Source organism: Panulirus ornatus, chromosome 27 (genome assembly GCF_036320965.1).
Source record: "Panulirus ornatus isolate Po-2019 chromosome 27, ASM3632096v1, whole genome shotgun sequence".
In the NCBI taxonomy this organism is placed as follows: Eukaryota; Metazoa; Arthropoda; class Malacostraca; order Decapoda; family Palinuridae; genus Panulirus; species Panulirus ornatus.
In genome coordinates this window covers 4,698,061-4,720,360 of record NC_092250.1, presented here as the reverse complement: position 1 = coordinate 4,720,360, position 22,300 = coordinate 4,698,061, and the positions used below count along the sequence as shown (strand labels likewise).

The following is a 22,300-nucleotide window of genomic DNA, read 5'->3' as shown; positions in this document are numbered from 1 at the left end:
AGAAGTGATGGGGAGGGTAAGAGGAGGGATGGGGAGGTTAAAGTATGGGGAGGTTAAAGGATGGGAGGTTAAGAGTAAGGGTTAGGGAGGGTTAAGAGAGAGGGTGGGGAGGTTAAGAGGAAGGATGGGGGAGGTTAAGAGGAAGGATGGGGAGGTTAAGAGGAGTGATGGGGAGGTTAAAGGATGGGGAGGTTAAAGGATGGGAGATTAAGAGGAAGGATGGGAGGGTAAGAGGAAGGATGGGGAGGGTAAGAGGAAGGATGGGGAGGTTAAGAGTAAGGGTGGGGAGGTTAAGAGGAAGGATGGGGAGGTTAAGATGAAGGATGGGGAGGGTAAGAGGAGGGATGGGGAGGTTAAAGGATGGGGAGGTTAAGAGTAAGGGGGGTAGGGAGGTTAAGAGTAAGGATGGGGAGGTTAAGAGGAAGGATGGGGAGGTTAAGAGGAAGGATGGGGAGGTTAAGAGGAAGAATGGAGAGGTAAAGAGGAGGGATGTGGAGGTTAAAGGATGGGGAGGTTAAGAGGAAGGATGGGGAGGGTAAGAGTGGGGGAGATTAAGACATCTTTTAAATCGTAGGTTGAAGCCAAGAGATCGGCTTGGAACGGACCCATATCTGGTCTATTCCCTTATAGTCCTTGACTAGGGGGGAGATGAAGGGGGGGAGATAAATGGATGGTCCGTGCCGAACCTCACCTCCCCCTCCCCCTCCTAAATTTAACCTCCCCTCTCCCCCCTGCCTCCCTCCTTCTTACTCTCCCCCCTCCTAAATTTAACCCCCCCTTCTCTCCCCCTCCTCTCCCCCTCTCCCCACGTCACGCGTCGGTCATCTGTGGCAAATGGGCGGAAATTTGTGGGCCCCCCCCAACCCCCCTTTTTTTTTTAGGGTGGGGAGAGAAAGACAGAATGGGCCAATTCGCACAAGCGATCATAACACGAGCCCCAGCTGTGTCGGTCCTCCTCAGTGTGTCCCAACCCCTTCGTCTCGGGCTTCGGTTTCGTGCGATGACAGGTCACAGCTTGTCTGAATAAGTTGTTCTATAACATCTTGTGAACAGTATAACTTGTTCTATGAGAACTTGTGAACAGTATAACTTGTTCTATGAGAACTTGTGACAGTATAACTTGTTCTGTGACAACTTTTGGACAGTATAACTTGTTCTGGAACGACTTTTGAACAATATAACTTGTTCTATAACAACCTTTGGACAATATAACTTGTTCTGTAACAACTTTTGAACAGTATAACTTGTTCTATAAAAACTTTTGAACAACATAACTTGTTCTATAACTTTTAAACAATATAACTTGTTTATGTAACGAATTTTGAACAATATGACTTGTTCTATAACAACTTTTGAACAGTATAACTTGTTCTATAACAACTTTTGAACAATATAACTTATTCTATAACAACTTTTCAACAATAGAACTTATTCTATAACAACTTTTGAACAATATAACTTGTTCTATAACAACTTTTGAACAATATAACTTCTATAATAAGTTTTAGACAATATAACTTGTTCTGTAACAACTTTTGAACAATATAACTTGTTCTATGACAACTTTTGAACAATATAACCTATTACTGGATTTTTATTTCTGGGGTTGTGTTATAAATGCATTAATTGCTTTTATCGAGGTGTCTTCATGTATGCATTGCTGACCATGTATGGGGGTCGTCTTAAACCAATCCATAGTTTGCTTTTGGTAGAATAACTGAATTTTAAATTTGAGATTTTTAAAAAAATATTTAAATTTTAAATTTGAGATTTTTAAAAAAAGATATTTAAATTTTAAATTTGAGATTTTTAAAGAATATTTAAATTTTAAATTTTAGATTTGTAAAAAAATATTTAAATTTTAAATTTGAGATTTTTAAAGAATATTTAGATTTTAAATTTGAGATTTTTAAAAAAAAAATATTTAAATTTTAAATTTGAAATTTTTTAGAAATATTTAAATTTGAGTTTTTTTTTCTTAAAAGTCTCTTGTGAATATCTACATTTTGAATATGAAATTTTATGAATATTTCAAGTTTTAGAAATTTAATTTATTTTTAAAGTCTCTTGTGAGTAGCTGCATTTTGAATATGAGATTTTATGAATATTTTGAATTTTAGAAATTTATTTTTAAAGTCTCTTGTGAGTAGCTGCATTTTGAATATGAGATTTTATGAATATTTTGAATTTTAGAAATTTATTTCTTTTAAAGTCTTGTATCTACATTTTGAAAATGAAATATTATGGATATTTAAGATTTTAGAAGTTCAATTTTTTAAGTCGTGAATACTTACAGTATAAATATGAAATTGTATGAATATTTAAAATTTTAGAAATTTAATTTTAAAAGTCTTGTGAATATCTACATTATAATTATTAAATTGTATGAATATTTAAAATTTTAGAAATTTAATTTTATAAGTCGTGTGAATATCTACATTATAATTATTAAATTGTATGAATATATAAAATTTTAGGAATTTAATTTTAAAAGTCTTGTTAGTATGTACATTATGAATATGAAACTGTATGAATATTTAAAATTTTAGAAATTTAATTTTTTTAAAAGTCTTGTGAAAAATTTTAGAAATTTAATTTCATAAGTCTTGTGAATATCTACATTATAATTATGGAAAATTGTATGAATATTTAAAATTCTAGAATTTTATTTTTTTTTCAAAAGTCTTTGATGACACATTAGAACAACAACTGTTGTAGTGATGGTATTGGCGTCCCATAGTGATGATGAACGAGAGAGAGAGAGAGAGAGAGAGAGAGAGAACCAGGGACTACGCCAGCTACTGCTGGGGGCGTCGACGACATACAGGGGGGGGTGGATATATATATATATATATATATATATATATATATATATATATATATATATATATATATAGAGTCCACGGGAAAAATGAAACACGATAAGTTCCCAAGTGCACTTTCGTGTCATAATCACATCATCATCAGGGGAGACACAAGAGAGACATATAACAGTCAGTTGATATACAAGATGATGTGATTATTACACGAAAGTGCACTTGGGAACTTTTCATGTTCCATATATATATATATATGACTCTCTAAGGGCGTGCGCCTTTTTGCTTGCTTGCTTGGCAGGTGCGTGTGCCCCCAGGGCTCGACAGGCCCCCGGTGTAAGGTGCTGGGCAGGACCTTCCTGGGGAAGGGCTGGGCGTGGGTCCAGCCTCTACCACCGTGTCTCCCTGCCACCATCTCCTTCAGCATCCTCACCCGTCGTCCCCACGCTCTCCTCCTCTACTCGGGCCCCATGGCGCGGCCACGACAGCCCCGCGCCGCCTCCGCCACGCCCTTGCTGGCCGTGCAGCTGGACCAAGGGCGCCCGCAGGTTTTGGTCGAGGGCGTGGGCGGCTCTCTGAAGGCGGAGGTGAACGCCACCCTCCACGATGGAGGTTGGCATACGCTTCACCTCCAGCTGGACGCACAGGTGCGTATATATATATACGCTCGGGACGCCCCTCGTGCGTACGTTGCGTATGGCAGACCTCGACTCACAGGTACGTATATATACGCTGGACGCTCTTGTGCGTACGTTGCGTATGGCAGACCTCGACGCACAGGTGCGTATATATACGCTGGACGCCCCTCGTGCGTACGTTGCGTATGGCAGACCTCGACTCACAGGTACGTATATATACGCTGGACGCTCTTGTGCGTACGTTGCGTATGGCAGACCTCGACTCACAGGTACGTATATATACGCTGGACGCTCTTGTGCGTACGTTGCGTATGGCAGACCTCGACTCGCAGGTGCGTATATACCCTGGACGCCCTTGCGAGTACGTTGCGTATGGCAGGCCTCGACGCACAGGTGCGTATATATACGCTGGACGCCCCTCGTGCGTACGTTGCGTATGGCAGACCTCGACGCACAGGTGCGTATATATACTCTGGACGCCCTTGTGAGTACGTTGCGTATGGCAGACCTCGACGCACAGGTGCGTATATATACGCTCGGGACGCCCCTCGAGCGTACGTTGCGTATGGCAGACCTGGACGCACAAGTGCGTATATACTCTCTGGACGCCCTTGTGAGTACGTTGCGTATGGCAGACCTCGACGCACAAGTGCGTATATATACTCGCTGGACGCCCCTCGTGCGTACGGTGCGTATGGCAGACCTCGCCGCACAGGTGCGTATATATATACGCTGGACGCCCCTCGTGCGTACGTTGCGTATGGCAGACCTGGACGCACAGGTGAGTATATATATATACGCTCTGGACGCCCCTCGTGCGTACGTTGCGTATGGCAGACCAGCTTCGTTGCAAATGGCTCCTTGGGCTTGAGAGAGAGAGAGAGAGAGAGAGAGAGAGAGAGACCCCTTTCCCCCCTCCCCCCCCCCATCCTCTCAACTACCAAGGTCGGTCGTTAAGCACCTTAATGGCCTCTTTAGGGTGGTAAGTCATCGTTCCAAGACCCACACACACACACACACATACACACACACACACACATATGGTCTTTGGCTCAGAGCAGATAAGATAAGATTAGAAGACCATCGACCAAAGATAAGCAATCGCACATGTGTCACTAAATAATTTATGTTAATCGACATCAGATAAGCTTTGCCCAGCTTCTTCAGGGACGATGTAGCGCCCCCCCAAACAATTTCCCCCCTATTCAATTCCCTCTCCACCCTCTCTCTCTCTCTCTCTCTCTCTCTCTCTCTCTCTCTCTCTCTCTCTCTCTCTCTCTCTCCCCCACTGAAATACAGATATGTGTGTGTATATATATATATATATATATTTAACAACTTACAACTTCATCTAACACGTAAATTAATTATTGTAATTAATTCATGGTGATTTATTTACGTGGGGGAAAGGGGGGGGGTATTGTCCAGGGGGGAGGAGGATGATTGGCTAGGGGGAAGAAGCGCTGGGGGGGTGAGGGGGGGGGCCAGGCCTCTGCATTTGACGTAGAATTAATTTAGATTTAGATTACAATATTTGGCAAACGTTTAATCTCTAATTCTGGAGCGCTCTCTCTCTCTCTCTCTCTCTCTCTCTCTCTCTCTCTCTCTCTCTCTCTCTCTATATATATATATATATATATATATATATATATATATATATATATTTATATATATATATATATATATATATATATATATATATATATATATTTATATATATATATATATATATATATATATATATATATATATATATATATATATAATCGCTGTTTCCCGCGTCAGCGAGGTAGCGCCAGGAAACAGACGAAGAAGAATGGCCCATCCACTCATATACACATGCATATACATGAACGCCCATATACGCACATATACATACATATACATATTAACATATACACACACAGACATATACATATATACACATGGACATATTCGTACTACACACATATACATATCATCATATACATACACAGACATATACATATATACACATGGACATATTCATACTTGCTTGCCTTCATCCATTCTCGGCGCCACCCCGCCACACAGGAAACAGCCTCGCTACCTCCTTGTGGTCTATTCGTACTTGCTTACCTTCATCCATTCACGGCGCCACCCCGCCACACAGGAAACAGCCTCGCTACCTCCTTGTGGTCTATTCGTACTTGCTTACCTTCATCCATTCCCGGCGCCACCCCGCCACACAGGAAACAGCCTCGCTACCTCCTTGTGGTCTATTCGTACTTGCTTGCCTTCATCCATTCCCGGCGCCACCCCGCCACACAGGAAACACCCTCGCTACCTCCGTGTGGTCTCTCTCTGCCCCTTCGACACGCCATCCCCCCACAGCCACAGCAGAGGTGGGAATAATGCATTTATATTATACACAACACAGCAGTTACTTCCCTCTGCTCTGTCAAGTGTAGTTTTGGCCATCACAGATGTATTTATATATTCAATGAAAACTAGAAGAAAGAAGAATCATACGAGGTTTGGAATAATGCTAATGGAAGGCTAAAACCTTAATAAATCACTGTAGACCATTGAGTTCCATTATTAAATGACTAAAGGCATGAAATTATTAGTTTTTTGAAGTCGTAAATAAAGTAAATTGTCAAAAGGAGGAGGAGGACCTACATCTGCGGCTCAGTAAAATAAGATCAAGTCGCAGGGTATTGACGGAGATACTGTGCCTCAGGTGGAGGTCTCGCCATACCACCCTCACATTTATCAGGACTGTCATTTTTCACTCTCCTCATGACCAGGGCGTGTCCCTCATGCTGGACTTCTGTGGCCGTGGATGGGATACCCACCCACCCGACGACTCCCACTGCCTGGCACGGGCGGCCTGGACCACGCCCTCGGGCGTCGAGGCTTGGGTCGGGGCCGCCTCGCCCCTTCAGTTGGGCGGCCTGGCCCACGCTCCCCCGCGTCCTGAAGACCATGGGTGGCGGGAGGCGCCTACGTCAGCCTCGCTGGACGGATGCTTGGCCAACCTCGCCCTCAGTGGTCAGGTTAGCACCTTGGGTGGATGTGTGCCTCTCTATGTGTTATGGTGCTGTGTGGCTCTGTGTTATGGTGCTGTGAGGGCTCTGTGTTATGGTGCTGTGTGGCTCTGTGTTATGGTGCTGTGTGGGCTCTGTGTTATGGTGCTGTGTGGCTCTGTGTTATGGTGCTGTGTGGCTCTGTGTTATGGTCCTGTGTGGCTCTGTGTTATGGTGCTGTGTGGCTCTGTGTTATGGTGCTGTGAGGGCTCTGTGTTATGGTGCTGTGTGGCTCTGTGTTATGGTGCTGTGTGGCTCTGTGTTATGGTGCTGTGAGGGCTCTGTGTTATGGTGCTATGTGGCTTTGTGTTATGGTCCTGTTTGGCTGTGTTATGGTGCTGTGTGGCTCTGTGTTATGGTGCTGTTTGGCTCTGTGTTATGGTGCTGTGAGGGCTCTGTGTTATGGTGCTGTGTGGCTCTGTGTTATGGTGCTGTGTGGCTCTGTGTTATGGTGCTGTGTGGCTCTGTGTTACGGTGCTGTGTGGCTCTGTGTTACGGTGCTGTGAGGGCTCTTTGTTATGGTGCTGTGTGGCTGTGTGTTATGGTGCTGTGTGGCTGTGTGTTACGGTGTTGTCTGGCTCTGTGTTACGGTGCTGTGTGGCTCTCTGTTACGGTGCTGTGAGGGCTCTGTGTTACGGTGCTGTGAGGGCTCTGTGTTACGATGCTGTCTGGCTCTGTGTTACCGTGCTGTAAGGCCCCATGTGTTACGGTGCTGTCTGGCTCTGTGTTATGGTGTGAGGCCCTCATGATATGAGTTATGGTGTTGTGAGGCCCTCATGATGTGTTATGGTGTTGTGAGGCCCTCATGATATGTGTATGTTGTGTTGTCAAGCCCTCATGATGTGTGTTATGGTGTTGTGAGGCCCTCATGATGTGTGTTATGGTGCTGTGAGGCCCTCATGATATGTGTTATGGTGTTGTGAAGCCCTCCTGATGTGTTATGGTGTTGTGAGGCCCTCATGATGTGTGTTATGGTGCTGTGAGGCCCTCATGATATGTGTATGTTGTGTTGTGAAGCCCTCATGATGTGTGTTATGGTGCTGTGAGGCCCTCATGATATGTGTTATGGTGTTGTGAGGCCCTCATAATATGTGTATGTTGTGTTGTGAAGCCCTCATGATGTGTATTATGGTGCTGTGAGGCCCTCGTAATATGTGTATGCTGTGTTGTGAGGCCCTCATGATGTGTGTTATGGTGCTGTGAGGCTCTCATGATATGTGTATGTTGTGTTGTGAGGCCCTCATGATGTGTGTTATGGTGCTGTGAGGCCCTCATGATATGTGTTATGGTGCTGTGAGGCCCTCATAATATGTGCATGTTGTGTTGTGAGGCCCTCATGATGTGTGTTATGGTGTTGTGAGGCCCTCATGATATGTGATATGGTGTTGTGAGGCCCTCATGATGTGTGTTATGGTGCTGTGAGGCCCTCATGATATGTGTATGTTGTGTTGTGAAGCCTTCATGATGTGTGTTATGGTGCTGTGAGGCCCTCATAATATGTGTATGCTGTGTTGTGAGGCCCTCATGATGTGTTTTATGGTATTGTAAAGCCCTCATGATGTGTGTTATGGTGTGAGGACCTCATGATGTTTGTTATGGTGTTGTGAGGCCTCATGATGTGTTATGGTGTGAGGCCCTCATGGTGTGTATCATGGTGTTGTGAGGCCCTCATGGTGTGTGTTATGGTGTTATGAGTTCCTCATGATATGTGTTATGGTATTGTGAGGTCCTCATGATGTGTTATGGTGTTGTGTGGCCTCATGATGTGTTATGGTGTGAGGCCCTCATTATGTGTGTTATGGTGTTGTGAGGCCCTCATGGTGTGTGTTATGATGTTATGAGTTCCTCTTCATATGTGTTATGGTGTTGTGAGGTCCTCATGATATGTTTATATGGTATTATGAGGCCCTCATGATGTGTGTTATGGTGTTGTCAGGTCCTCATGATGTGTGTTATGGTGTTGTGTGACCCTCATGATATGTTTATATGGTGTTATGAGGCCCTCATAATGTGTTATGAGGATACCATGCTGTATGTTATGGTGTGAGGCTACCATGAGGAACCATGTGTAGTTCATGAGAAAAGCTTCTCTCTCTCTCTCTCTCTCTCTCTCTCTCTCTCTCTCTCTCTCTCTCTCTCTCTCTCTCTCTCTCTCTCTCTCTCTCTCTCACATATCTGGGTATGGTGATTATGGTAACCTAGAAGTTATAGTATCTTGTTATTGTATAGTGCCCTGGTGTTATAGTGTCCTGCTGTTGTTATAGTGTCTTGGTGTTGTTATAGTGTCCTGGTGTTGTTATAGTGTCCTGGTGTTGTTATAGTGTCCTGGTGTTGTTATAGTGTCCTGCTGTTGTTATAGTGTCTTGGTGTTGTTATAGTGTCCTGGTGTTGTTATAGTGCCCTGGTGTTGTTATAGTGTCCTGCTGTTGTTATAGTGTCCTGGTGTTGTTATAGTGTCCTGGTGTTGTTATAGTGTCCTGCTGTTGTTATAGTGTCCTGGTGTTGTTATAGTGTCCTGGTGTGTTAAGTGTCCTGTTTTTATAGTGTCTGGTGTTGTTATAGTGTCCTGGTGTTGTTATAGTGTCCTGGTGTTGTTATAGTGTCCTGTGTTGTTATAGTGTCTTGGTGTTGTTATAGTGTCCTGGTGTTGTTATAGTGTCCTGGTGTTGTTATAGTGTCTGGTGTTGTTATAGTGCCCTGGTGTTGTTATAGTGTCCTGGTGTTGTTATAGTGTCCTGGTGTTGTTTAGTGTCTTGTGTTGTTATAGTGTCCTGGTGTTGTTATAGTGTCCTGTGTTGTTTAGTGTCTTGGTGTTGTTATAGTGTCCTGGTGTTGTTATAGTGCCCTGGTGTTGTTATAGTGTCTTGGTGTTGTTATAGTGTCCTGGTGTTGTTATAGTGTCTGTGTTGTTATAGTGTCCTGGTGTTGTTATAGTGTCCCTGGTGTTGTTATAGTGTCCTGGTGTTGTTATAGTGTCCTGGTGTTGTTATAGTGTCCTGGTGTTGTTATGTGTCCTGGTGTTGTTATAGTGTCCTGGTGTTGTTAGTGTCTTGGTGTTGTTATAGTGTCCTGGTGTTGTTATAGTGCCCTGGTGTTGTTATAGTGTCCTGCTGTTGTTATAGTGTCTTGGTGTTGTTATAGTGCCCTGGTGTTGTTATAGTGTCCTGCTGTTGTTATAGTGTCTTGGTGTTGTTATAGTGTCTTGGTGTTGTTATAGTGCCCTGGTGTTGTTATAGTGTCCTGGTGTTGTTAGTGTCTTGGTGTTGTTATAGTGTCCTGGTGTTGTTATAGTGTCTGGTGTTGTTAAGTGTCTGGTGTTGTTATAGTGTCTGGTGTTGTTATAGTGTCCCTGGTGTTGTTATAGTGTCCTGCTGTTGTTATAGTGTCCTGCTGTTGTTATAGTGTCTTGGTGTTGTTATAGTGTCCTGGTGTTGTTATAGTGTCCTGGTGTTGTTATAGTGTCCTGGTGTTGTTATAGTGTCCTGGTGTTGTTATAGTGTCCTGGTGTTGTTATAGTGTCCTGGCTGTTGTTATAGTGTCTTGGTGTTGTTATAGTGTCCTGGTGTTGTTATAGTGTCCTGGTGTTGTTATAGTGTCCTGGTGTTGTTATAGTGTCTTGGTGTTGTTATAGTGTCCTGGTGTTGTTATAGTGTCCTGGTGTTGTTATAGTGTCTTGGTGTTGTTATAGTGTCCTGGTGTTGTTATAGTGTCCTGGTGTTGTTATAGTGTCCTGGTGTTGTTATAGTGTCCTGGTGTTGTTATAGTGTCCTGGTGTTGTTATAGTGTCCTGGTGTTGTTATAGTGTCCTGCTGTTGTTATAGTGTCCTGGTGTTGTTATAGTGTCCTGGTGTTGTTATAGTGTCCTGGTGTTGTTATAGTGTCCTGCTGTTGTTATAGTGTCCTGCTGTTGTTATAGTGTCCTGGTGTTGTTATAGTGTCCTGGTGTTGTTATAGTGTCCTGGTGTTGTTATAGTGTCCTGGTGTTGTTATAGTGTCCTGGTGTTGTTATAGTGTCCTGGTGTTGTTATAGTGTCCTGGTGTTGTTATAGTGTCCTGGTGTTGTTATAGTGTCCTGGCTGTTGTTATAGTGTCCTGGTGTTGTTATAGTGTCCTGGTGTTGTTATAGTGTCCTGGTGTTGTTATAGTGTCCTGGTGTTGTTATAGTGTCCTGGTGTTGTTATAGTGTCCTGGTGTTGTTATAGTGTCCTGGTGTTGTTATAGTGTCTTGGTGTTGTTATAGTGTCCTGGTGTTGTTATAGTGTCTGGTGTTGTTATAGTGTCCTGCTGTTGTTATAGTGTCTTGGTGTTGTTATAGTGTCCTGGTGTTGTTATAGTGTCTTGGTGTTGTTATAGTGTCCTGGTGTTGTTATAGTGTCCTGGTGTTGTTATAGTGTCCTGGTGTTGTTATAGTGTCCTGGTGTTGTTATAGTGTCCTGGTGTTGTTATAGTGTCCTGGTGTTGTTATAGTGTCCTGGTGTTGTTATAGTGTCCTGGTGTTTGTTATAGTGTCTTGGTGTTTGTTATAGTGTCCTGGTGTTGTTATAGTGTCCTGGTGTTGTTAGTGTCTTGGTGTTGTTATAGTGTCCTGGTGTTGTTATAGTGTCTTGGTGTTGTTATAGTGTCCTGGTGTTGTTATAGTGTCCTGGTGTTGTTAGTGTCTTGGTGTTGTTATAGTGTCCTGCTGTTGTTATAGTGTCCTGGTGTTGTTATAGTGTCCTGGTGTTGTTATAATGTCCTGGTGTTGTTATAGTGTCTTGGTGTTGTTATAGTGTCTTGGTGTTGTTATAGTGTCCTGGTGTTGTTATAGTGTCCTGGTGTTGTTACAGTGTCTTGGTGTTGTTATAGTGTCTTGGTGTTGTTATAGTGTCCTGGTGTTGTTATAGTGTCTTGGTGTTGTTATAGTGTCTTGGTGTTGTTATAGTGTCCTGGTGTTGTTATAGTGTCTTGGTGTTGTTATAGTGTCTTGGTGTTGTTATAGTGTCCTGGTGTTGTTATAGTGTCTTGGTGTTGTTATAGTGTCCTGGTGTTGTTGTTATAGTGTCCTGGTGTTGTTATAGTGTCCTGGTGTTGTTATAGTGTCCTGGTGTTGTTGTTATAGTGTCCTGCTTATAGTGTTTGATATTTTAGTTATGTTGTCCTGGTTGTGTTGTTACTTGGTCCTGGTTATGGTGTTGCGGTGTCTGGACGTGTTACGGTGCCCTGGTGGTGTTTTTCGTATGGTGTCCTAGACGTGTTACGGTGCCCTGGTGGTTTTCCTTATGATGTCCTGGAGATGCTCCGGTGTCCTGGACGTGTTACGGTGCCCTGGTGGTGTTTTTGAAGGTGTCCTGGAGATGTTGTCGTGTCCTGGACGTGTTACGGTGTCCTGGAGATTTTACGGTGCCTTGGATGTGTTGCGGTGTCCTGGTGGTGTTTCGTATTGTGTCCTGGAGATGTTACGGTGTCCTGGAGATGTTACGGTGCCCTGGGAGATGTTACGGTGCCCAGGAAATGTTAAGGTGTCCTGGGAGATGTTACGGTGCCCTGGAGATGTTACGGTGCCCTGGGAGATGTTACGGTGCCCAGGAAATGTTAAGGTGTCCTGGGAGATGTTACGGTGCCCTGGAGATGTTACGGTGCCCTGGGAGGTGTTACGGTGTCCTGGGGGATGTTAAGGTGTCCTGGGAGATGTTACGGTGTCCTGGGGGATGTTAAGGTGTCCTGGGAGATGTTACGGTGTCCTGGGAGATGTTACGGTGCCCTGGGAGGTGTTACGGTGCCCTGGAGAGCGGGGGTTAAGGAGACACATTAACTGACTGTTCCGCAGCCTCGTTGCAGCTGGTGGACCTGGGGCAGCCCGCCCACAGCTGGGGCAGCGCCCCCGGCTGCCGCCCTCAGGAGGCGGCCTGCCCGGGCGGCTGCGGGCGGCGGGGGCGTTGCGTGGGCGGCCTGGAGCACCCGGAGTGTGAGTGCGACCCCGGGTGGGCGGGGTCGAGGGCCTGCGACACGCCCACCGTGCCCGCCGCCCTTGGGAGGTCGTCGTACGCGAAGGTGGCGCTGTCGTTCGCTCCAGCGCCCCGGGTCGTGAGCGTCCAGCTGAGGGTGAGGACGCGCGGACCTCGCCACGGCCTCCTTCTGCACCTCGCCGGCCACCACCGCGCCTCAGCCCTCACCATACACGTAGGTCTTCGCTCCACCCACACACACCGGGCTTTAGGGCTTCCCCCACACACACACCGGGCCATAGGGCTTTCCCCCCCCCCACACACACCTACCCATAGGGCCTCCCCCCCACACACACCTACCCATAGGGCTTCCCCCCCCACACACACACCTATCCATAGGGCTTCCCCCCTACACACACACCTGCCATATATATATGATGAATATACCCTGCACGACGCAGATCTTGGAAGAGCTTCTGAGTCCCTCCTGTAGCAGTGCTGTCATGTCCTCCTCCCACAGCTGCGAGGCGGCGTTGCCTGTGCCTCAGTGTCGGGGTCGAGGAGGAGGTCGGCGACGTCGCGGGGCGTGTGCGTCGAGGGACGCCCTTTGGGCGACGGCGAGTGGCACACCGTCAGAGCGGAGCGTCATGGCCACAACCTGGTGGTCAGCGTCGACGACGGAGACGCCCCGCGACGCAATGTGTCGCTGGCGTCGCTCATGGTGCCCTCGGGAGGCGACGACGACGACGCCGACGACACCTCCAAGCCGCCCGCGCCCTTGGACGTGGACAAACACGACGCGGTGACGGTGGGCGGCGTGCCCGAATTCGCTGGGGTCAGCTTGCTCTCCGTCCACGATGACCTCCGAGACAGTAAGTACGTGGCGCCGTTTCGTGACCTGTCTCTTCCCCCGTCACACGCCAGTCCTGGCCCTCTTACGGAACCACACTTTCCGTCTATATCCAACCGTCATATACCCGTCCATGCCTGGCCCTGGTTACAGAGACGGGCGTCGCACGACGTCCTGTCTCTCAGAACGGCGGGGTGAGTGGGAGAACAGAGTGGGTGAGTGGGTTAACAGAGTGGGTGAGAGACAAGCAACAACCAGTGGTGCTTGAATGAGGACGTAGTGCATCTGACTGACTGACTGGCTGACTGTGACAAGTGGGGTGCCACAGGGATCATCTCTGCGACCCCGCCCACTCATCACACCCACCACCCCCTCGCCGTAGTTTGGGTTATGCCTGTGGTCTGTTGATTGAACGCATCGGGAGAGATTGGACACTTGTTCGTGGCCCGGACCCACCCATTCATCACACCCACCACCCCGCCGTAGTTTGGGTTATGCCTGTGGTCTGTTGATTGAACGCATCGGGAGAGATTGGACACTTGTTCACGACGACCCGGAATGAACAGAGGATAAGGTACGAGGCTGACTAACGAAGGAATGACAAATAGATTTAGGGACAAACTAATCCATTTTGCTGATTGGAGGTTTAGGTATGGATTTAGGGTGTCTCGCTAGGTTTGTAGGTTGCACAACGAACCGAATGTGTGGCTTCCTACTCAGAAATATGATCATACCACGAAAAACTGCACTATAACTTTTTTTTTATGGCGTCTTGGTCATCATTTGGAGTGCGTTGTTCGCTCCAAGTCTCAAAGACGAAGGAGAAAGGTAGAATGAGTACATAGAAGAGCAACAAAGCTGCTTCCCTCACAAAGCTAGAAGACTCATGTAGGGACAACCAGAATTGCAGATAATTTTTTTTCTTTCTAAGCACAGACTCAAATTGTAGGGGCGATAACTACGTATCATTGCCTTTTAAAACACGACTTAACATATATATTTCCAATTATCAAAAGTTATTTATAAATAAGTATGGTCTGGGAGGAAATTTTTTTTTTTTATATATGTACTTGGAATCTAATGCAAAGTCACCCTAGGGTGTCTGACTCTCGACGATACACTACAATATATTTTTTCCAAATCGCACTTTCCTATGGAATACCCATGGCAGTATACCTCTACACCCTCTCCCTCTCTATGCTGGGCCCTCTCGGCCATATTCCTACCAGCTGGTGAGCCGGAGGGAGAGGTGGGTTTGAGGAAGGAACCAGCCCCTTACGCCTCCACACCCACACCCACCCCCACACCTGCAACATCCCATCTATCTCGATAGATAAGGAATTCAGGATTGTAATGCCACGCCCTTTATCACCTCGTTGTCATAGACCGCCTCATCTTTTATCTGAGAGAGAGAGAGAGAGAGAGAGAGAGAGAGAGAGAGAGAGAGAGGGCGTGACTGGCACGGGACATGGGGGGGCGGCGCCCCATGGTTGGTCCCGTCACGCCCCCAGTGTTGGTCGCAGATGTTGACGGTGAGGGAGGTGGTGGAAGTAGACGGGAGGAAGCCAAGTGTGAGGAAAACAGGCGTGAGGGAGCCAGAGTTAGAAATCCAAAAGGAGGGAGGGAGGGAAGGGTCAGCAGTGGTCCACTGGAGGGAGGGAGGGAAGTCTACGCAGTGGTCCACTGGAGGGAGGGAGGGAAGTGTAAGCAGTGGTCCACTGAAGGGAAGGGTCAGCAGTGGCCCACTGGAGGGAGGGAGGGTGTCAGCTGCGGTCCACTGGCGGGAGGGAGGGAGGGAAGAGTCAGCAGTGGTCCACTGAAGGGAGGGAAGGAAGTCAGATATGTACACAAATCATGCAGAAGTTGTAGTTGTGATGGCCATAACTTCATCTTTAAAAAGTACAAACTCTCTCTCTAGGTTTATCCACCCTCAGTGGACCTCCACTTCTCCTCCACCTCCCTTCCACCTCCTTCTCCCTCCCCCACAAAGCACTCCTCCTCCTTGACCTGCTCACCACTGTCGCCCCATATATATACATTTCCCCACCCCATGTTCCACTCGATCCGAATTCGTCTTTTCTCTCTATTTCACAGCCACCCATCCCAAGGTCATGTCTGTCAAATCTGGGGTTTTATCTGGCCATTATGTAGGAATCTATTCCCATCTTTATTCATGAGCCAACTTACACATAACCATGTTTATTCATGAGCCAATTGACACATAGCCATGTTTATTCATGAACCAATTTACACTTAACCATGTTTATTCATGAGCCAATTGACACATAACCATGTTTATTCATGAGCCAACTCACACCTAACGTTTGTGGAAAGGAGGGAGGAAAGTCTGTTACACGTACCCTCACACACACATACACACGATGGTGGAGCCTTTAGGATCTATTCGCCAGCTGCGTTTCGTTGCGTTTTTGGTTCCCCAGAGCCGCTGATCTTCTTGATCCGGGCGAACGACCAAGTCGGAAAAAGCCTTTGGTGTCCTTAACCTCTTGTTTTATTTATCTTTTTTTTTTTAAGGGGGTGATGATGAGGGAGGGGGATAAGCGAGCAAGGAGGAGTATTGGTATATAACCTTTATAGATTAGACCTAAACGACCATCCACAGTTGGTCTAGATCCATGATTGGTGGAATTGAACTGGGAAGTCCAAAGAGGATAGAACACGGTGGAAGGATGACGTACTTTGGAGTTAAGCTGAAGGAATGATGTTGGAGGGTGTGTGAAAGGTGGAACTTTTGGTGGAATTCAACTCGAAAGTCCAAAGAGGATAGAACACGGTGGAAGGATGACGCACTTTGGAGTTAAGCTGAAGGGATGATGTTGGCGGGGGGGGGGGGGGTGAAAGGGGAACTTTGGAGATGATAGCGAGTGTAAAACACCCTCCCCCCTCCCCTCTTTCCTCCCCTCCCACCCTCGTACAATCAGACTAGGTAATTACACACACACACACACACACACACACACACACACACACGCCCAAGGGGCCTTCAAAGGATCGTCTCTTCCTCCCTCCCTCACCCAGATGCGCTTGTCCCCCCACCTTCAAAGAAGATGGATTTCTTTCAAAGATCAGAACCTTTTTTGAGGGTCTGGAGGTAAGAGAGAGAGAGAGAGAGAGAGAGAGAGAGAGAGAGAGAGAGAGAGAGAGAGAGAGAGAGAGAGAGAGAGAGAGAGGATCGTTGGAGTCTTCCGCCGGTGACCCTAGTACCCATTGCCTTGACCCCCCCCATTTCCATTCTTCCCCTTAGGCTGTGTGGATGACCTTCGCGTGTCAGGTCGGCCGCTGCCCTTGCCCCCAGCCGTGAATGGGACCGACTGGGGTCAGGTCACGACCTCAGAGGGCGTGACCCGCGGGTGCCAGGCAGCTGACGCCTGTGTGAACATCACCTGCGCGCCCCCACTCTCCTGCACCAGCACCTGGGGCCAAGCCTCCTGCAGGTACGTACTGGGCCAAGCCTCCTGCAGGTACGTGCTGGGCCAAGCCTCCTGCAGATACGTGCTGGGCCAAGTCTCCTGCAGGTACGTAGTGGGCCAAGCCTCCTGCAGGTACGTAGTGGGCCAATCCTCCTGAAGGTACGTATTGGGCCAAACCTCCTGCAGGTACGTACTGGGCCAAGCCTCCTGCAGGTACGTGCTGGGCCAAGCCTCCTGCAGGTACGTACTGGGCCAAGCCTCCTGCAGGTACATACTGGGCCAAGCCTTCTGCAGGTACGTACTAGGCCAAGCCTCCTGCAGGTTCGTACTGGGCCAAGCCTCTTGCAAGTACGTACTGGGCCAAGCCTCCTGCAGGTACGTACTGGGCCAGGCCTCCTGCAGGTACGTGCTGGGCCAAGCCTCGTGCAGGTACGTATTGGGCCAAGCCTCCTGCAGGTACGAATTGGGCCAAACCTCCTGCAGGTACGTAATGGGCCAATCCTCCTGCAGGTACGTATTGGGCCAAGCCTCCTGCAGGTACGTTCTTGGCCAAGTCTCCTGCAGGTACGTACTGGGCCAAGCCTCCTGCAGGTACGTATTGGGCCAAGCCTTCTACAGGTACGTACTGGGCCAAGCCTCCTGCAAGTACGTACTGGGCCAAGCCTCCTGCAGGTACGTACTGGGCTAAGCCTCCTGCAGGTACGTACTGGGCCAAGCCTCTTGCAGGTACGTACTGGGCCAAGCCTCCTGCAGGTACGTACTGGGCTAAGCCTCCTGCAGGTACGTGCTGGGCTAAGCCTCCTGCAGGTACGTACTGGGCCAAGCCTCCTGCAGGTACGTACTGGGCCAAGCCTCCTGCAGGTACGTGCTGGGCCAAGTCTCCTGCAGGTACGTACTGGGCCAATCCTCCTGCAGGTACGTACTGGGCCAAGCCTCCTGTAGGTACGCACCAGGCCAAGCCTCCTGCAGGTACGTACTGGGCCAAGCCTCCTGCAGGTACGTGCTGGGCCAAGCCTCCTGTAGATACGTACTAGGCCAAGCCTCCTGCAGGTACGTACTAGGCCAAGCCTCCCGTAGATACGTACTAGGCCAAGCCTCCTGCAGGTACGCACTAAGCCAAGCCTCCTGCAGGTACGTCCTGGGCCAAGCCTCCTGCAGGTATGTATGGAGCCAAGCCTCCTGCAGGTACGTACTGGGCCAAGCCCCCTGCAGGTACGTCCTGGGCCAAGCCTCCTGCAGGTACGCACTAAGCCAAGCCTCCTGCAGGTACGTCCTGGGCCAAGCCTCCTGCAGGTATGTATGGAGCCAAGCCTCCTACAGGTACGTCCTGGGCCAAGCCTCCTGCAGGTATGTATGGGGCCAAGCCTCCTGCAGGTACGTCCTGGACCAAGCCTCCTGCAGGTACGTATTGGGCCAAGCCTCCTGCAGGTACGTACTGGGCCAAGCCCCCTGCAGGTACGTACTGGGCCAAGCCTCCTGCAGGTACGTACTGGGCCAAGCCTTCTGCAAGTACGTATTGGGCCAAGCCTCCTGCAGGTACGTACTGGGCCAAGCCTCCTGCAGGTACGTACTGGGCCGAGCCTCCTGCAGGTACGTACTGGGCCAAGCCTCCTGCAAGTACGTATTGGGCCAAGCCTCCTACAGGTACGTACTCGGCCAAGCCTCCTGCAGGTACGCACCAGGCCAAGCCTCCTGCAGGTACGTACTGGACCAAGCCTCCTGCAGGTATGTATGGGGCCAAGCCTCCTGCAGGTACGTCCTGGGCCAAGTCTCCTGCAGGTACGTACTGGGCCAAGCCTCCTGCAGGTGGTTCAGGAAGTCACCGGGCGGGCCACACCCCTGCTGACCGCTGCTGTCTTCCTCCCCAGCTGTGGTCCGGGGCGGCAGCTGGTGAGCCGCGCGTGCGAGGACCTCAACGAGTGCCTTTGGAGTCCGTGTCTCCACGGCGGGTCCTGCCACAACCTGAGGCCCGGCTACTTGTGTGTGTGCGGCCCGGGCCACACCGGCGACCACTGCCAGTGGGCCACACTCACCCCTGAGGGCCATCCGCTGAGGACCCCCGCTGGGGCGGCGGTGATGGCCATCTCACTCCTCCTGCTGGGTCAGTCTCCCGCGTTGCCCAGGTCTTAGAACTTCGACGCGTAAAGCGTCCCTCTCAATTATGCCTTAGTAAACCTCGTAATACATCTTCTATTTGTCGTATTGAAATGGCTTGAGAATAATCGTAGTAATTAGTTTAATATCTAACGATGTCGGGGGAGATGTGAGAGAGGGAGGAAAGCCTTCGACCTCTCCGATCTCCTCCTTCACCATGTTCTTCGTGGGCTCCAACCATCCTCTTCTCTCTCTTCTTCGTTCGCCCGCTCCACCAGTGATCGTCGGCGTGGCCTTCTTCGTCCGTCTGCACCGCCAGTGGCTTCGCCGGACGCTGGCTGGGCGGCAGGTGGGCGGGGACCACAAGGCCATCGCGACGGTGAAGGGCGGGGCGGTCGATGAGGGCGGAGGAGGAGGAGGAGGGCGAGGGCGGAAGCAGCAGCTTCGGCGGGAACCCGACCCCATCACCTTCCTCCAGTGCCTCAAGTATAACCTTCGTCACGCGCGCCCGCCCTCCTGCGGGCAAGGTAGAGTGTCTCTCGACGGCGATCTCAACGAGGTATCAAAGGTCTTGTGGGATCTGTGCCTCTATCCCGAGGCGAATCATCGTCCGGGATCGTGCGTGTCAAAGATCATAAGTGAAATGACATTGAGTTCTGTGTCATTCAGTCTTAAATGCTTCTTGTGCCATCTGTTCTTCCCTTAACTCTCCTCATCTCTTGATCTAATCCCCCGTATCCTTTCTTTGGGTGTCCTGCAGACGAGGACGCCCTCCAGCAGGACCCTGGCCTCGCCAGCTACCTGGAGGCGCCGCCTCTGCCCGACCTTCCAGCCGGTGGTCCACTTCTGCCGCGGGACGACCTCAGGGCTTACGCCTACGAGGGCGAGGGGTCGTCAGCAGGCTCACTCACCTCGGCCATATCAGGTCAGAGGGTCTCGAACCTTAGTGCAGTTGCCCTGGTCTTCGCCAGGCGTACTATGTCATCATCATGATAATGTCTTCCTCCTCCTATTCGCTCTCATTTTCTTTATTATTAGCAGTTGTGCTAACCACTACACCGCAGACTCCCAGGATTGCACGACCCCATACATCCTGCCAATAGGGACACAGCTCGTACAGCAGACCAGTCTCACCTTAACTGTAATCCCATCCACTCCAGTCGCTTTGCCGTACTTCACCTCACGCAAGGTTTTCACTACCTCCTCTCCTTTCACCAAAGCATTTGCCAGGATTTTCTCTCTTCGCACTACCTCACTCATATCATCAGTTCCCTTTCTTTATCATTATCTTCCTACATTTAACTTTACGCAATTTTTCATTCTGGATTGTGTTATTGACCGTCACCCTCAGATCCTTCGAGTTCCCTTCCATAGCCCAATGTCTCTCAATGGTCTACCAATCCTTTCGTCAATCATCACTTTTTCCTAAATTTTTCGACTCATTTACCTGAATTCTTATGGTATCACACTTTATTCTAAATGCCCCAGAACTCATTATCACTGATTCTTATTATACGATAAGAAGTTGGATTATCCTTTGGCTAAATTCTCTACTGAGCAACACGTCTTATACGCTGGCTCTCCTTAGGGAAGTCTACAGTAGTGTTACAGTGTATCTCTCAGCATTTCGTGTTCACCTCAGCGTGTGGTAGGGTGTTTGATCTCAGTCACCGTCACTGGCAGGCCTTCGCGCGGAGGTGGACGAGGAGGGGAGCGGCATCAGACCCCTCATGACGGAGTTCCTGGAGGTGATGGACTTGTTGAAACACCTGCCGGAGGCCGCCAGGACCTCCCCGACGCTTCTTGGCAACAAGGGCGACGAGGAGGTGGCGAGGTCGTGCAACACGAGTCGTGGGTTGGGCCAGCCGCCGTCGCCCGCCACGCCACCGCACGTCGTCGTCGCCCTCGACCTACCCACGCCTGGGGTCAAGAGAGGCGTGGCGTCGCCCCTCGGCACTCAAACACCGCGACACCCGCTCACCAGACCAGCCTCGCCTCCTGCGAGTAAAGTGGAGCTCCCGACGACCACCTGCTGACGCGTCGCTACACGCAGAAGTCGCAGACGATCCAGATTAAACCAGGAGCTACTACGGCAGGAGGTCCCCGCGCCCCTCTGCTGGACCAGGCCCTCTCCCCCTTTAGAGGAGGAGTGAAGAAGGTCTTTGGATGCCGGAAGCAACCGATTTCGGGAAGTGTTGAGGGAAGGGCGTGTAGGACAAGCGAGGCTTCGAACTCTCACAGACGTGTCGAACACACGACCAGAATCTACCTGAAGGTGTTCTGTGGAAACTTGAGCTCCTCCCACCACCAGCATAGACGAGTTGAATCCCTCGTCGTGACACAGCGAAGAGGGAGGTCCTTCATGCAGCTAGCTAGACCCTGAGTGAAGACGGCCATACACCGCTTTAGCCTTGCCCCCTACAGGTGTGTGTGGGGTGTGGGGGAGGAATGGCATTAGCGCCCCAATTTATAACAGTGACGAACAACATGGAGGGTCAAGTACCGATGGAGGGTGATGCTTTCTCCCCCACTTGATGGCTGTCTCGTTTTCACCAAGATGTCGAGTGTGACTGATTGCCGGCGTCGTTGGCGAAGCCCCATGGCCATGTTAAGACCTCTGTCCATCACCTCCTGAAGAAGAGGAGGGAGGTCGGGGTCGTCATCAAAGGGCCATTGCCACAAGTTGGAAACGAACGTGAATTTACTAATGGGTCCGTTCTTACGAACGCCTTGCGAGTCCATGGCTTGGAAAGGGACGAACAGCTGTGGAGACTGCGACCTAGTGCTTTGGCGAGGACTGTGTGTGTGTGTGTGAATGACACAATTATCGTCACAATTATCATGAGTGGACAGTGGCTCTTCCAAAATGGACAGCTTTTCCTGGAAACTGCTCGACACAGTTTTACACCCAAAGTTTGAGTAGTGAGTGAACGCCATCCCCTTACCATATAAAAGAACCCACTTGTCTTTGAGTGAACGTTGAACGTAATTGTATTAAGACCCGTTCTTCCGTGTTAATGTTTGCTTCACTCCAGCGCAGCAGCAGTAACCCTTCCCTTCGTTTTCCATGAGCGAAAATGCGCTAAGGTTTAATAATAGCAAGAATCTCCATTGGATTGTGTGACTGTGTGTGAGACTAATTTCATATTATGAGTTACTGATGTTTCCACTTCGCTCTACCGGGGAAACAAGGTGTTTGGCATTACTACTTGATATTTTATACATTTCTAGAATATCTATATTAAATGTAACGAAAGAGATATATATATATATATATATAGTCTTTCATTTTTCCTTTTTTTTCTATTATGGTAAAATTGAGTGATTCGTGGAGACACGAAATGTGTCTTCCTCGCTGGTGGAGCCCCTGGTGACGCTCCAGTCACGTCTCGCGTCACCAGGATGTGTGGTGACGCTCCAGTCACGTCTCGCGTCACCAGGATGTGTGGTGACGCTCCAGTCTCGTCTCGCGTCACCAGGATGTGTGGTGACGCTCCAGT

At 49.0% G+C, this 22,300-nt stretch overlaps 1 protein-coding gene across 1 annotated transcript in view; it reads left to right on the top strand.

The window, feature by feature from the left end:
- Positions 1-22,080, top strand: part of LOC139757560 (neural-cadherin-like) — a 90,798-nt gene extending 68,718 nt beyond the window's left edge. The window contains exons 13-21 of the mRNA XM_071678151.1: positions 3,118-3,463; positions 6,223-6,471; positions 12,319-12,660; positions 12,946-13,297; positions 16,541-16,730; positions 18,575-18,807; positions 19,079-19,327; positions 19,561-19,725; positions 20,484-22,080. Of these exons, the coding sequence (XP_071534252.1) occupies positions 3,118-3,463; positions 6,223-6,471; positions 12,319-12,660; positions 12,946-13,297; positions 16,541-16,730; positions 18,575-18,807; positions 19,079-19,327; positions 19,561-19,725; positions 20,484-20,836 (2,479 nt within the window). The 3' untranslated portion in view covers positions 20,837-22,080. The remainder of the gene's footprint in view (positions 1-3,117; positions 3,464-6,222; positions 6,472-12,318; positions 12,661-12,945; positions 13,298-16,540; positions 16,731-18,574; positions 18,808-19,078; positions 19,328-19,560; positions 19,726-20,483) is intronic.
- The last annotated feature ends 220 nt before the right edge of the window (positions 22,081-22,300 follow it).